At 40.5% G+C, this 14,510-nt stretch overlaps 1 protein-coding gene across 8 annotated transcripts in view; it reads left to right on the top strand.

Moving 5' to 3' along the window:
- LOC117288372 (nesprin-1-like) overlaps positions 1-14,510 on the top strand; it is a 210,338-nt gene that overhangs the window by 45,888 nt on the left and 149,940 nt on the right. For all 8 annotated transcript variants that reach the window (XM_033769230.1, XM_033769267.1, XM_033769236.1 and 5 more), the window contains 15 exons: positions 796-963; positions 1,741-1,875; positions 2,988-3,149; positions 3,574-3,800; positions 4,074-4,179; positions 4,422-4,742; positions 5,129-5,347; positions 6,486-6,626; positions 7,508-7,828; positions 9,201-9,533; positions 10,062-10,373; positions 11,328-11,654; positions 12,129-12,782; positions 13,196-13,516; positions 13,890-14,240. In XM_033769230.1, the coding sequence (XP_033625121.1) occupies positions 796-963; positions 1,741-1,875; positions 2,988-3,149; positions 3,574-3,800; positions 4,074-4,179; positions 4,422-4,742; positions 5,129-5,347; positions 6,486-6,626; positions 7,508-7,828; positions 9,201-9,533; positions 10,062-10,373; positions 11,328-11,654; positions 12,129-12,782; positions 13,196-13,516; positions 13,890-14,240 (4,098 nt within the window). The remainder of the gene's footprint in view (positions 1-795; positions 964-1,740; positions 1,876-2,987; positions 3,150-3,573; positions 3,801-4,073; positions 4,180-4,421; positions 4,743-5,128; positions 5,348-6,485; positions 6,627-7,507; positions 7,829-9,200; positions 9,534-10,061; positions 10,374-11,327; positions 11,655-12,128; positions 12,783-13,195; positions 13,517-13,889; positions 14,241-14,510) is intronic.

Raw genomic sequence — 14,510 nt, 5'->3', positions numbered from 1 at the left:
CAATAGGGAACCAGGGAACTTGACTATTACAATAGGGAACCAGGGAACTTGACTTCCAAAATGGCACGACAAAATTTGATGTGGTGATTCCTTTGGCCCAATTTCATGGCTCTGCTTACCGCTGATTTCTGAGCTTGCGATCACCAGTCTTTGCTTACAGCGCTGAATTTCTGCGCTAGCTGTGTAAGCAAAGAAAGTCCAGTAATGTGGAGTATGTACTCACACAAGCAAAAATTCCCTGCTAACCTGTAAAATATGCTCCATGGTAAGCGCTATATTCTCTGCTTCCATAAGCGCCGTTTCTTTACTTACGGTAGGCAGAGCTATAAAATTGGGTCGAGGTGATATGGGCCAATGGCGATCAACAAACAAATACAAGAAATCACATAATCAAACATTGTGTCTTGCATACCACCAACATTTTAAAGAATGTTTAAAGTTACTTGAAGAGTTTTCATTTGTTTGAAATCTCTCTTCAATTCCAATCTTTTTTTCTTATTGAGAATTCTCTTCCCTTGAATGATTTATAATGATTTGATCTGCAGCCGATTTCACGAAACGCTGGGATTAATCCTAACTCGAGTTAGGAAGAGTAACCCTTCCTAATTTAGGATGGGTTCAATTCGTCCTACGTATTTGGATACGGAACTGAACCCGTCCTAAGTCCTAATCCTAAGTTAGAAAGAGTTTGGTGAAATCGACGGCTGGACAGTTATTTACCCTGCACTGTTGTTAGGAATACTGAGCATCTTTTAGTTGTATTTCAACTTTCTATGATCCTTGATTATCATTCAGACTACGGTCAGTTTAGCTTGTGACTGGGAGGAGAGACTCTCTGGACAGAGGAATGAATGGCAGGGCTTTGAGCAGAGGGAAGCCGAGCTTGATGATTGGCTACAACAGGCCAACAAACAGCTGCAAGAACACAAAGGGCCAATCAGCAAACAGTTGGAGAGCCACAAGGTAAATATATAGACCTTATGCGATGACTTCATTCAGCCGCCATCTTAGAGGTAAAACACAGGCCACACAGGTTTGGCCAATGAACGGCTTCTTTTTGAGCTCTAGGTGAGAGATGATATGACATCATGTGCACAAGGTTAATTGACAGGGTGACAGTGAAAGGTAAGTGATTGAAAGAAGATTGCATTGGTTTAGATTGCACTTTCACTTTGTCCAGTTGGATGATACAAGCTTGTCACTTCATCTGTTCATGAGGGGGGTGGGGTCTGGTTGGCGTAATGGTTATCTTTCCTTGCCTTCCACCTCTTGGACCCTGCTTCAAATCTCTTCGGGATCGGGTTTTAGTCCCTACTTGATTGTGTGGGGTTTCCCTAGAAAAATTCGCTAAGGTTTTACCTCCCACATCTATCTAAAAGTGGCACTTCCTTCCTTGTCTGCTCCCCATTGGGTTAGTGGCTTGTATAATGATTAACTTCAACTCTCTGAGATACTTGGTTTCACAACCAGAATGAAATATCCGAAAGAATTTCTGAAAAAGAGAACATAAACATTTTCAACAGGTCGTGGCTGGCATTTCTTGTCTTAAAACTTTCCAACAGTTTCAAAGTTTTTTTATATAAACTTGTTCATACTATGTATTCATGATTTTAGTCGCTTCAAATTTATTTGCCAATATACCTGATCTTGAATTGATCACTGTATACTTGTATAATGAGTTTATTCTGTATGGCTTTGTCTGTATTTGCTTCAACGTTGACACATCTATATCCCTCATAGGTGTGGTTTGAGTCTGGGCAGCCCGATGCTCTGACTAGATTCCTATCAACGACTCAAGATCTGCTTCATTCACTACCACCAGAAGAGAGACAACTGCTGGAGAAAAGAGTGAGAACACTGCAGGATAAATACCAGGTAGGGGATTTACTGTTATTGAAGGCACCAGAAAATTAAGAACCAGTTAGTTTCCTTCATTTCAATGAATATGTTGATAGCCATTGAATTCCAAATGCTTTCTTACAAAAACCAATGATATACCACTCCATTGCTGTTCCAGTTTTGGTTTCTAAAGGGTCTGTATCTGTTGTTTTTGTTGAACCCTTGGAATGTTTCAATCATACACAAATGTAGATTTATACAGTAAAACTAGCCCATGAAAATTTCATTTTAACGATATTTTTGAAATGGGGGAGTGAATTATGTCCATGCAGGAAGAATAATCCCTTATACATTGTAGCAATACACATCACATCATCGAAGCGTTACCAGTAATGCTTTTTATATTCAAATTGTTGGGGACAAACAGTGATATATTTTTCTATAACCGCAGTACTTTGAAATTAAATGATTTTCAAAATACATTATAGACCAAACCAGTCGCGGAAGCGCTGGGCGCCGCAACGGGTGCCGCGCGCCACTGCTGCGGTGTCTTTGTGCCTAATTTGTGCACAAAGACATGATGAAATCGTTTTCCTTTTCACTTTTTATGGAAGTTGAATGTCTTCCTCGACAATCTGTGCAATTTCCCTGACATGGCTACATGCTATAACGATGTACTACATTCTTGATAAATTTGTTCAAAAATTCGGACAAAATGTAACGCATTTTAGCGACTTTTATGCAGTTTACGTGTCTTTTTCCCATAACTCACCTAAGACAATCATTGTTTTCAAGATGATTCAGTTTCTATTTAGTTGCAAATATTTGTGGTCAGTGATCTTCATTAGTATATCATGATGTCCTGGCAAAGGAAATTGTGTAAGTCGTTGAGGAAAACATTTAATTTTCATAAAGAGTGAAAAGGAACATGATTTCCTCATGTCTTTGTGCACAAAACTAGGCACATGTACACCGCAGGCGTGGCGCGCGGTGCTCAACACCTGTCCGCCCGGTGCGCACCTGGATTTGTCTCTACTATCCAAAGTTGCTGTACTTCTACCACATAAGTTTTTATTGGGATTAATTTTCAGACTCATTACCCAACGTATACAGAACCTTTAGGTTACACTTATCTTTGTTCTGCCTAGGCTGTGATGCAGGTTGTTCCTCTGAAGTCTGCCCAGCTACAATTCCATCAAGCCAAGGCCAATCTGGACCAGATACTCAAGGATGTTGAGATTGAGCTAGCAGATGAACACCAAGCTCTGAAAGATGGCACGCCGTGTCAAGATGTCATGGGCAAACATCAGGTGAGTGGTCTACATTGTTCAATGACATTTTGCATCAATTCAAAGTGAAGCCGGTACATCAAAACGACACTTTACTTTCGAAAAGGTGTCATGGCCGAATGGTTTAGAGCATCAGACTCAGTTTCTGGTGTTTAACTCATCCCGGTCATGACTACCATGATCGCTTCTTTCACCCAGGGATGTAAATTGGTACCTGTGAGGGTAGAGGTTGATATTGTGTTTGAAAAAACTTTGGAGCACCACGGCAGCCTGGGCTGTATACTCCCCAGGGAGCCGAGAAAGACTAAACGAATGTTATTGGCCGAATCACCAGGGCACTAATGTAAAGCACATTGATCTGGTTATTAAAAAGTGCGCTGTAAGGAACCACTTATTTCTATTAAATGCAAATTAATTTTTATGGGTGTGAATATTTTTGTTACAGAACTTCTTCCCCAAGCAGCAACCATTAGAGTCAAGTTCCAAATGCCTCCAAGCTATGGAGGACATTAAGAAGCAGCTGATGAGCCTTGACCCTAAGTATGACCCTTCACCTTTGACCCACACAATTCAACAGGGTCAGGAGAGACACACAAAGCTCCGTCAGCAGGTGCTGGAGTTATCCAAAATACTTCAGGATTTGCCCGAGAAATGGAAAGAATTCAATGACAGGTAAAGATTAAGAAAAAGAAAAAAAAAAGATCTCTAAATATTCATTTTAAACAAGGTTTTTTCTCAAAGATTTAGCAAATAAAACTTGTATAAGTCACAGTTTGTTTGGGACTAAATCGATGTGGTTACAAGTTGCTGTGGAAAGAAATAAACTAGCCAGACGGACTACTTGGAAATTTTGTTGACGGGTCCTTTTGTGTTTTAATGGGCAAATGGAACACTATTGAGGGACACTTACTTTAAATGCTGTATTTCTTTCATCTCAACTTGTAGATTTGAAGCTTTGCGCCAGTGGGTGTCTGACATCCATGAGGTCATGATGTCAATCCGTACCACCAAGAATCATGAGGACTTTAAGAAACTCTGTGCACAGTTTGAGGTAATCAGTCGTTTAGATCACAGGCCTGGAATTTCATTATTGAGAGGGTTTAACAGTTGGTGAAATCTGGCTTTTCCATTTCACCACCTTGTGGAATAGAATAGGAATAGTACAGAATTCGCCATATTCTCTACCAATGCACTAATTGGCATCAAGTATTTGTATACCATTATCAATCTCCGGGTAAGAATTTCCCTTTGACAGTAAACCAAATAACAACCATCTGACATCTCTACCCCCAGTTCCTGTCTGACATGGCCGACGATACCCACGATGAGTTCGCAAGGCTCAACACAACACTGAAATCCCTCTCCGCGGACTGCCCTCCGCAACAAAAGCTGACAACAGAGCGTCAGCTGGCCGGCCTTCTCCGCAACCACAAGTCTATCCTGGAGACCCTGCTTCAGTTCCCTGTGGAGAAGGTTGCTCTGACGATGATGTTCTCTTATACGGAGAGGGTGGGGGAGATGATGCAGTGGGTGAAGGAGATGAGAGAGAAGATGAGAGAGCCGGTGGAGTGGAGGAATCTAGAGTCTGTCAGGACTAGCCTCAACCAACAATTGGTATGCACTCAACTTAATTAAAATATGATATATTTCCCTTCATGTAGTGAAATATTTCAAATGATTTCGCACACACCAAACTGGCCCCAATTTCATGGCTGTGTAAGCGTCGTATTTCTATGCTAGCTTTGTAAGGGAAGAATGCCTAGTAATGTGAAGTACGCACAGGTGAAAGCAAAAATCACTTGCTAACCCATGAAATCATTTGGTGTAATCATCAAATTCCCTTGTTCCATTTGCGCAAAATCTTTGCGTTTTTTGGGAGACATTCAGTTGGATAAAACACAATAGTCATTTTGCTTTATAAATTACTGGAAAGGCAGCAGGTTAAACCTATAATGTAAACAAATTCAACAACTTGAGCTTGTGATTCTCAAAATACACAGGCAAGAGATTTGAAAATGCAGCAACGGGATGTTGAGGTGCACGAGTTGATTCACAACTGTCGTGAGTTGCAGCAGCAGCAGCAGCAGCAGCAGCAGCAGTCTCAGGCACACCAGCCACCAATCACCATGTCCGATGTCATGGGCCATGAAGCTACTGAGCTGGATAGGTCATGGAAAGATGTCAAGAGTAAAAGTTCACATAGAGTCTACGACCTCAAGGTGATTTAGTCCTTAATTATGATGTGATCTCTTCTTCAATTCAATTAAATTCACATTTATTCCCGCAAACCAAAGAGGTTAAAGAGGTACAGTTCTCAATATACACTGTTTTTTACGGGCAAGAAGGGTTTTAGCCATGAGCTGCGTCAAGCGTTCAAATTTTTCTAGAGAGCCAAGTGGTTTACGAACCAATCATTGCAGACAAAACTTTGTTTGCACTTATTTACGCATAACGCATAGTTGAGCTTTAAAAAAAATGATTGGCTCTCAAGATGACCAACTTCACACTCTGTGAAGTCAAGAGGGAACTATCTAAAAAATAGGCTGCAAAATGATACATATGAATCATTTGGTATAGACACTTTTGGCTTTGACTTATCAAATTAATCCAAAAGTACTGATATTACAAAGCAGTAATTTTTGCAAACATTTTGAAAGAATAACTAGTGAATAATATATATGGGCTTTATTTTGATATCACAACTTGCCTTGTCTTGTGGGCTTTATGCAGGCGTTAATTTGAAGCGTGGACCGACCCTCCTCACGTCATCACCTTTCTTCACCTGAGCCAATTATGTATAGGGTCAGGATTTCACCACTACTTCACTCTATCAGCAAATGTGTTAGTCCAAGCTTCACCCTTTGAATTATTTCCATAGGTTAAGCTACCACCACCAACACACATTATTATACACATACACGTTCGCGATCGCTAGCCTGAACATCTGACGTCTTTCCTTGCTGATAAGGTATAGACAGGGGACCAGTCTAGTTCGCCTCGTTGCTAACTTTCGCTAACTTCGACATACTTTCGGCGCGACCGATGTCGTGGATTCGATGTCACATCACCAAACACAAATAAGGCTTGTCAACGCTTCACCCTTTTCATAAACTTTATAAGTAACACTTCACCCAATTATTGAAAAAGAACGTTACGGCTTCACTATAACAACAAATTATTGACCTCAGGCTTTGGCATCGAAACGGCGTCGATATTTTGGGACCTCTGAGGAGGGTCGGTCCACGCTTCAAATTAACGCCTGCATTAGTCATATGATAAGTTTAACTTGACTTTCTCTTGTAAATAAAAACAAAACAGGCAAAATAATTTGTAAATTTGAAAACAATTTATGATTAGGAGTATCTGAAGTGGTTGGAGACCTATGAGAATGACAAAGGAAAAGTAGAGACATTCCTGAGGAAGGCTGATGCTGAGCTTCTCGAATCATCACCTCTGACTGGTCTGACGCCAATACAGAAGAAACTTACTGCGCTTAAGGTGCATTGTATACACATACATTAATTTTTTTTAAGTGAAGTGAGAGTCTTGTAACATGTGTTTTGTTGATTTTCCCCTCCCTTTGGTTTTCTTTTCTTGTAATCAGTCATAAAATCCTTCCTACTTCTTCCTATCCTTTCCGATTTTCTTTTCTTCAAATAGCCAGAAAAGTCTTTTAAAGCTTGCAGGTCAGCCCTTGTACTCATTCAAGTGTTCCTACTGTTTTCCAAGGACTAATTAGCGTGCCTGTGTAATGCACTTAAAATAGCTTAAAAATGCAGCAAATTTGAATCGTGTTGTAGAGTCCAATGCAGTGATTTTGTCATCGTTAAGAAAGTTTCTCTTGAAAGCTTCGATCTGTTGCTGTGGTCATGTTTGAATGATTGGGGGGAAAAAATGATGTAGTAATTTAAATACAGCTACTGTGTTGTAAGAGGAGACTCTACTTTTGAATGTTTTTATCCATTATTCAACTCAATTCAATTTTATTAGTCCTACCATGGAGGAAATTCATTTTGAATAAATGAAATACAGAAAAAATTAATAACACACAATCATAAATATCTACTGGAAATACATAATATTAATTAATCAGAAAACTACATAATAAACCACAATGGAATCATACTGAAAACAACATCTAAGCAGAAAGTAAACAAAGTAGTTAAACACTGAGGTTGAGTAGACGGACAGAGTATGGTATGAAGGAGTTGAGGTACCTGTTTGTTTTGCATCAAAGTGACTGCCATCTCCTACCACTTGTTCAAAGGATGGTTGGTGTTACATTCGACTGCCTCTGCTTTATGGTTTGGAAAAAAGACTGTTTGAAGTTTATTGAATGAATTGAGGCTTGTTATTAATCACTTGTTGTTCCATTGCAGGCTTTACATGAGGAGCAGACCAAACTGAAACCACTGCTTGCTGCTCTAAAAAATCTGACCAGCCAAATGCAGAACGCTTCGACCGACGATGCCACCAAGACAAACCTCCAAGATGATCTCTTCAGGCTGGAGGCAAGAAACGCCTCGATCCGAGATGAGATTGCCAAGAAGCTGGAGCATCTAAGAGGATTGGAGGACGGATGGAAGAAGTACGAGACGGAGGAGAGGAAGATGACTGAGTGGCTGGAGGCGACTGGCTCCAGTCTAGATGAGATTGAGAAGATTACAGGGCTACCTGAGAAATCATTGAGACAAGCCGAGGTAAGTGTGTCGTCAACTCTGCAATGGATTAAACTTGCTTGAATTTTGATACGACTCCATGTTGATGCAAACTTTGTCCCCCATGATATTGCGTTGCCTGGATTGGATGAACAGGCCGGGAATGATTATTTAAACAAAGAACACTGATAGACTGGGTTTAATTACTGAATAGTCCAATAATATTTACTATTGGACAGGCCCATCCAATATTAAATACATTGCAAAATGAACAAAGATAAATTTAGTAGAGCAGGATTCGAACCAATGACCTCCGGAATGTGTCGACTCTCTAACATCTTTGTTCGGATGTGCCAGTCAGCAGCCATACAAATGGAACCGGCAGCCAGGGGATCACCTTAAAGCCATTATACACTTTCGGTACAGAAAAAGAAAACAAAAGTTCACAAATTTACAAATAATTTACAGGGTTTACAGAAGGTAACAGTGAAAGACTTCTCTTGAAATATTGTTCCATGAAATGTTTTACTTTTTGAGAAAACATTAAAGGAACACGTTGCCTTGGATCGGTCGAGTTGGTCTTTGAAAAGCGTTCTGTAACCGTTTGATATAAAATCGAAAGGGTTAGAAAGATGTTGTAAAAGTAGAATACAATGATCTACACAACTATGCCTCGAAACTGCGTGGTTTTCTTTTTACCTTGTCGTCTAACACCGTCGGCCATTTATGGGAGTCAAGTTTTTGACTCCAATAAATGGCCGACCGTGTTAGTTCGCGACGTAAAATGAAAACCGTGCAATTTTGAGTGATACTTGTGTGGATCATTATATTCTACTTTTAAAGCATCTTTCTAACCATATGCATTTCATAACAAATGGTTTCAAACGCTTTTTATAGACCAACTCGTCCGATCCAAGGCAACGTGTTCCTTTAAAACAATATCAGTTCTCGATAGCGAGAATTATGGATTTATTTTAAACACATGTCATGACACAGCGAAACGTGCGGAAACAGGAGTGGGTTTTCCCGTTATTTTCTCCCGACTCCGATGACCGATTGAGCCTAAATTTTTACAGGTTTGTTATTTTATATATAAGTTGTGATACACCAAGTGTGGGACTTGGACAATACTGTTTACCGAAAGTGTGTAATGGCTTTAAAGGGATAATAATCAGATGTCAAATTTTATTTGAACTGACTGGATAAACTTACAATGATTTGATGTTGAAAAATCAACTAGAGCAGGATTTGAACTAATGACATCCATCAATTTGTCTCTGTTCAACTCCAAATTATTTCAAATTTACCCAGTCAGCTACCCTTATGGTTTATAATTTGATACCCAATAATTGATGACACCCACCAATAAAATGACAAGGATCTGAATGTATAAATATTTCTCTTAATTATACAGGTATTATTCACTGAGATTATTGAAAAGCAACATGATCTAGACTCCCTTGAGAGCTCCTTGAAGGATCTCACTAAGAACCAACCACGTCCGGAAACCGAAGCATTGATGGCGCAGAACCTTAGCCTCCACAACCAGTGGGAAACACTTTGCTCCCGGGCCAAGCTACAGAGCGCTAAGCTGAGTCAGGATGCAACACAATGGCAGCTTTATCAGCAACAGGTTGAGCAGTTGAAGCCCTGGTTGAAACAGACTGAAGAGCGGCTGGAGGGGAAGACTAGTCATATGGAGTGTAGCTCCATGGAAGATGTCGAGGAACTTCTTGAAGAGCTGCAGGTTATAACAACAAAATAATGGAATTGTCTTCTCTCGTGTAGTTTTTTTTGTGAAAAGGTTTTAATGTTGATGAAGAACTGGTCGAATACAGTTTTTGTGTTTTGTTAAGTCAAATAGAAAATATCTTTAATTTTTTGTGGGGTATATTATACAAAAAGAGGCACAGAGCCTTAACTTCATGCAGGATTTTGTGAATTTTATAAACTTCTCTGAAAACTATTCCAGATGTAAATTTTACAATTTAAGACCAGTGCATTATCTTGCCTTCTAGGAAATGCACTGGAATGTACAATTGAATACTCTTTATAAACAAGCTGACATGGTCTAAAGGTTTGTATTATTTTGAATCCCTTCCAGTCATTGGTGGTCTGCCACTGTTGGTTTTTGATAAAGAAAAACAATATTTAACAGAAATACTTTTTTCAATCAATTTTTACTTTGTTATTATCCGCCAAACTACACAATGCCTTAGGCTGAAAGAATTGAGTTGATGGTTAAATTATTTTCTAAATATTGTCCTATCCACAGGCAACGTCTAGAGATGTTGAGGAGCATCAACCACTGCTGACCAACATTCAACAAATGTCCACTCAAGTGACCCCTCAGCAGTCCGTCCAACCAGAGGTCAGTGGCCTGACCGACCGTTTGGCAACCCTTCAAGATAAACTGAGCATTTTGAAGGATGATCTGAGGGAGAAAGAGGCAGTATGGAAGGAGTATGAGGAGTTGAAGATGAGGTTGTTTAAGATGTTGGAAGATCAGGAAGCAATGCAAGGAGTTCACTGTCAGGAGTATTCAGGGAACTCGGCCACACTGGAGAAACAACTGGATGCCTTGAAGGTGAGAGAATTATTCTTTCTTTCATTTAGGAATAACAAATCTCATATAAAAGATGAACACCATTTTTTATTTACTTCTTAGGCAAGTACTAAAAAGCTTGTGTCTCACTGTGTGAACACCATCCCTTAAAAGAAGTGATGCAGTCATCAGAGAGAGATGTAGATAGCCCAAAGTTGTGTCCAAGCATGGAGTTTTGTATTTCTGGTGATTTACAGAGTCTGTAAACCTAAATTGAAATATCTAGGAGGTTCTGTGTCTAGAATAAGGGGGAACCCAGCCTGCAAGCCATTTTCAGGAACATTCATAATACAATTGTTGCACGCTGTGACGGGGTCCATGGCGTTTTGTACACTCGAGGGGGAAAATGGAACCCGAGGCGAAGCCGAGGGTGCCATTTTCCCTCGAGGGTGTACAAAACCCATGGAACCCAGTCACAGCGTGCAACAATTGTTTTGTTATACCTTTGTATAATTGTTATTCCTCTTCTTGAAGTTCTGTTGTCATCTTCAAACATTATTACTACAGGCTATTCATTGTTTAATAAGCAGACGAACAAGAAACAATCCCCTCGAACCCGCGGTTGTTTCGTACACAGCGCGAAATCGACCAACGCTGGGAACGATCAAGGTGATGTACACCGGTGTACATCACTTTTCATGTTACCCGGCCCGTCGAGCCATGTAACATGCGTTTTTGTTGCACGTCACATGATTGGTTCTCGACCAATCAAACTTCACAGTTTGTTACCGAGGTATAACAAAACTTTTTGTAAGCAGATGACCCTTTACTTATGTATACCTCTTATAATGGTTGACAGTGTCTTTGTACCCTTGTCAGAATCTATATTAGTGTTACAAGGAGTTTATTTTTTTAAATCATCTTCGTCTATGATAAGCTGTACTTTGAAAATGGTGTTTCAAGTGGTTAACTTTCCCCCTCTCTCTCTGTCAATAGAACCTGTCCGCAGAACGTCATTCAGCTCAGCCCGACATAGACAGATTCCACACTTTAAACAAATCACTGCAGCAACGCCACTGCACCCATCCAATTAGTGTGTCCAAGCTGCAGAATGATAACCACAACGTCGACACGAGGCTCTCCTCGGTCACCAAGACCCTTGACGATGGGGTTCAGACGGTTGAGGAGATCCTCGAGGCGAGGAAAGCGTTTGTCGGTGAGGCTGAGAGCTTGACGGTTAAGCTACAGGAGCATGAGAAACAGCTCTTGGATTGGTTGGAAGTTTACGATGATGAGGTGAAAGGAGAACTTGTTAAAGCTAAGGTAAGATTGACTCATTGATCTGGCTTTGAATGTGGATTTGGTAAATGGGTAGTGTACCAGTTTTGTTTTTGTATACAAAATGTTATCATTATCTCATTTTTAGAAAAATAGAAACTGTTGCAAACTATCTACCAACCAAAACGACCAATGCTATAAATGGCGTGACATTTTGACCCTAGTTGCTGTCAAAGGCTAAATATGCAAGCCTTTGAGAAATACTCTGCTAGGGTTGAAACATCAGGACATTAACTATTTTTTGCAGTTACTTGTATTCTTACAACCCTGCTTTGCCATCTGTCAATTAGCTATGAAAGTCTGTTACCATTTTTATCACATCTCATTCCATTTTTCGCAGAGGTGTTTACATCACGTTGATGCATCGAGACTGCTTTACTGATGTAGCTATGTAGGTGTTCCAGATTGCGCTAAGTTTCTGTATCATGAAGACATTTTTTATTTTTACTCATTGCACAGGCCAAACAAGCTGGAATTACAGAGCAAGCAACAAGGGTAGACAACCTGACCAAAGACGTCCAATCCGTCTGCAGTAAGTGTGACGCAGCCCAGGAGCTCTCCATCTCACGCAAGGTGACCGGAGTCTGCATGCTTCAAGAATCAATCCAAGAGGGCGCTGCCGCTCAGACTGGAGTCTTGCAACTCTTCCTTGAATTCGTTGAGACCCGCCAGACGGTTATGCAAACCTTAACGGAGGTAGAGGATGGATTGAATCACGGGGATCTGTCAAGAAGTCAAGTCTCTGAGCTATCTGAAAAACTATCGATATTGGAGTCAGTTTTCATACAGTGTCTTGAGAGGATGCAAGAGCTGAACAATCAAGCCCAGAGGGCCAAGGTGGTTCTTAAGATCTGTGGAGCCAAGAATGAGCCACCGAAGCTTCCCCAAACAGAGTTGAGCAGCTTGAAGACTCGACATGATTACCTGACACTGCAGCTCTCTTCACAGCTGGACAGGCTCTCTGAAACGGCGAGATTGACGGAAGAGTTTTGGGCAAAGCGGAAACGCCTGTCAGGATTGCTGGACAGCGTTGGTTCAGATCTTGAGGCGAAGAAAGCAAAGAAAGCTATCGCTACTCAGGATGATTTGCAGGACTGTCTGAAAGACTGTCAGGTAAGGCTTTTAAAAAAAATACTTTTATGGGTTGGTTAGTTTATAAACAACAGAGCTTGGAAGTTTGTTGGACATTTTTGCTCTTTGGCGGGGAGAGCTTTGGGGATGGAGGTTGGGAATAACCAAATCTACTTTGCAGCAGTAGAATATAATGGCAAGACAAGTTTTCAAAGAACATAAGCTACCCAGCAAGTAGATATGCACATGGTGTTACTGCAAACCAAATATACAATAACCAAATCATTTGTCAATTACCACTAGCTTTTGTTTTGCTGTTATGGTAGCAAAATACAGCTGCTGTTGAGACATCTTTTAAATGCATGATGGTACAAACATAAATCTGTAGTTTATTATCAAACATTTCATTTAAAGAAAATCAACTTAAAATATAATCAATTTTGCCTGTTACACAGAAATGTCAAGCACATCTTCTCGAGAGAAAGCCTGAGATTGCTTATCTCAAGAACCTTGGAGAGCGCCTCCTGAGGTTGGATCCCAAGGAGCAAGCCACCATCCAAGACTCGCTGGAGTCTCTCGACCACCATGCTAAAGACACCCAAGAGACGGTTGATGACACCGTAAAGAAACTTGAATCAGCTGCTGATCTTTGGTCAGAGCTGGACAGGTGCAGAACACCTTTTGCTGATGGAATTGGGAAGGTTGCTATGGTAACTGAGCAGCCAATCAAATGCAGTAGTAAGGAAGAGGTGGAGGAGTTGCTGCAACATCACCAGGTGAGGAGAAAATGTGTTTCCGGCTCTTTACTTTCTTTAATGACTACAGTAAATTGTGGTGATTATCAGAACAAGAAAACACCGAATGAACGAATCTCAAACCTTGCTTTGTACAAAGTTATTTACTGTGGTGTTGCCAAATAACTGTATCTGTCTGACTACTGTCTTTTTGTGTTACGTCTGCAAAGTTTTAGGCCAAATTTCATACAGCTGCTTAACTATGAGGCAAATGTTGCTCAAGAATTTTTTGCTATTCCAAAGTAAGCAGATTTTTTTTCACTTTTAATGCCATTTCACTACTTTGGAGAGCTTTCTGGTTTTGTCATAGGGTGTCAAAATATTTAAACACTTTTTGTATCAATTCATTCTGAAGGTTGCAAGTGACGATTTATCATCACTGCAAGAACAAGCACAGCACCTCACATCACTTGCCGATGACATCACATCACTCCTAAATGCTCTTCCATCAAACTCTGCTGACCCCGGATCAACGCCTCCCGCACTCCAGGAACCTCACTCCATCCCAGGCAGTCTTACATCCACAGAGGAGGTCTTGGAGGAGAGGAAGATGAAGCTAAGGAGACAGCTAGACTTATGGGATGCTGTGAAGTTCCAGGAGGAGGCCTTAGCGTCTTGGCTAGGGGCAGAGGTGATGGATTTGGAGCAGGTACCATCTCAGATGGAGGATGAAGGCAAGACTAAGGCGAGGTTGGATCAGTTCAAGGTTGGTTACTGGGCCTAATTTCATAGAAAAAATTCCTTGCATAGTAAAATCAGATTATCGGCCAAGACCCCACTCAATTGATATGCTAAGTAAACAACAGCTAAATACCAGTCTCAAGCAATGTACATGGCATGCAATTTTGGCCAGTAACATGTGTAAAATAAGCCAGCTATTTTCGTGCTTAAGCAATTTTTTGCTTAAGCAGCTCTATGAAATTGGCTCCTGCTCAACACAACAGGCTATTTTTTAAATATTTTTTTAAAAGCATTA

The sequence above is a fragment of the Asterias rubens genome, chromosome 1 (genome assembly GCF_902459465.1).
Source record: "Asterias rubens chromosome 1, eAstRub1.3, whole genome shotgun sequence".
Classification (NCBI taxonomy): domain Eukaryota; kingdom Metazoa; phylum Echinodermata; class Asteroidea; order Forcipulatida; family Asteriidae; genus Asterias; species Asterias rubens.
Note: the sequence above shows the minus strand (reverse complement) of the source record. Positions and strands in the feature narration are given on the sequence as shown.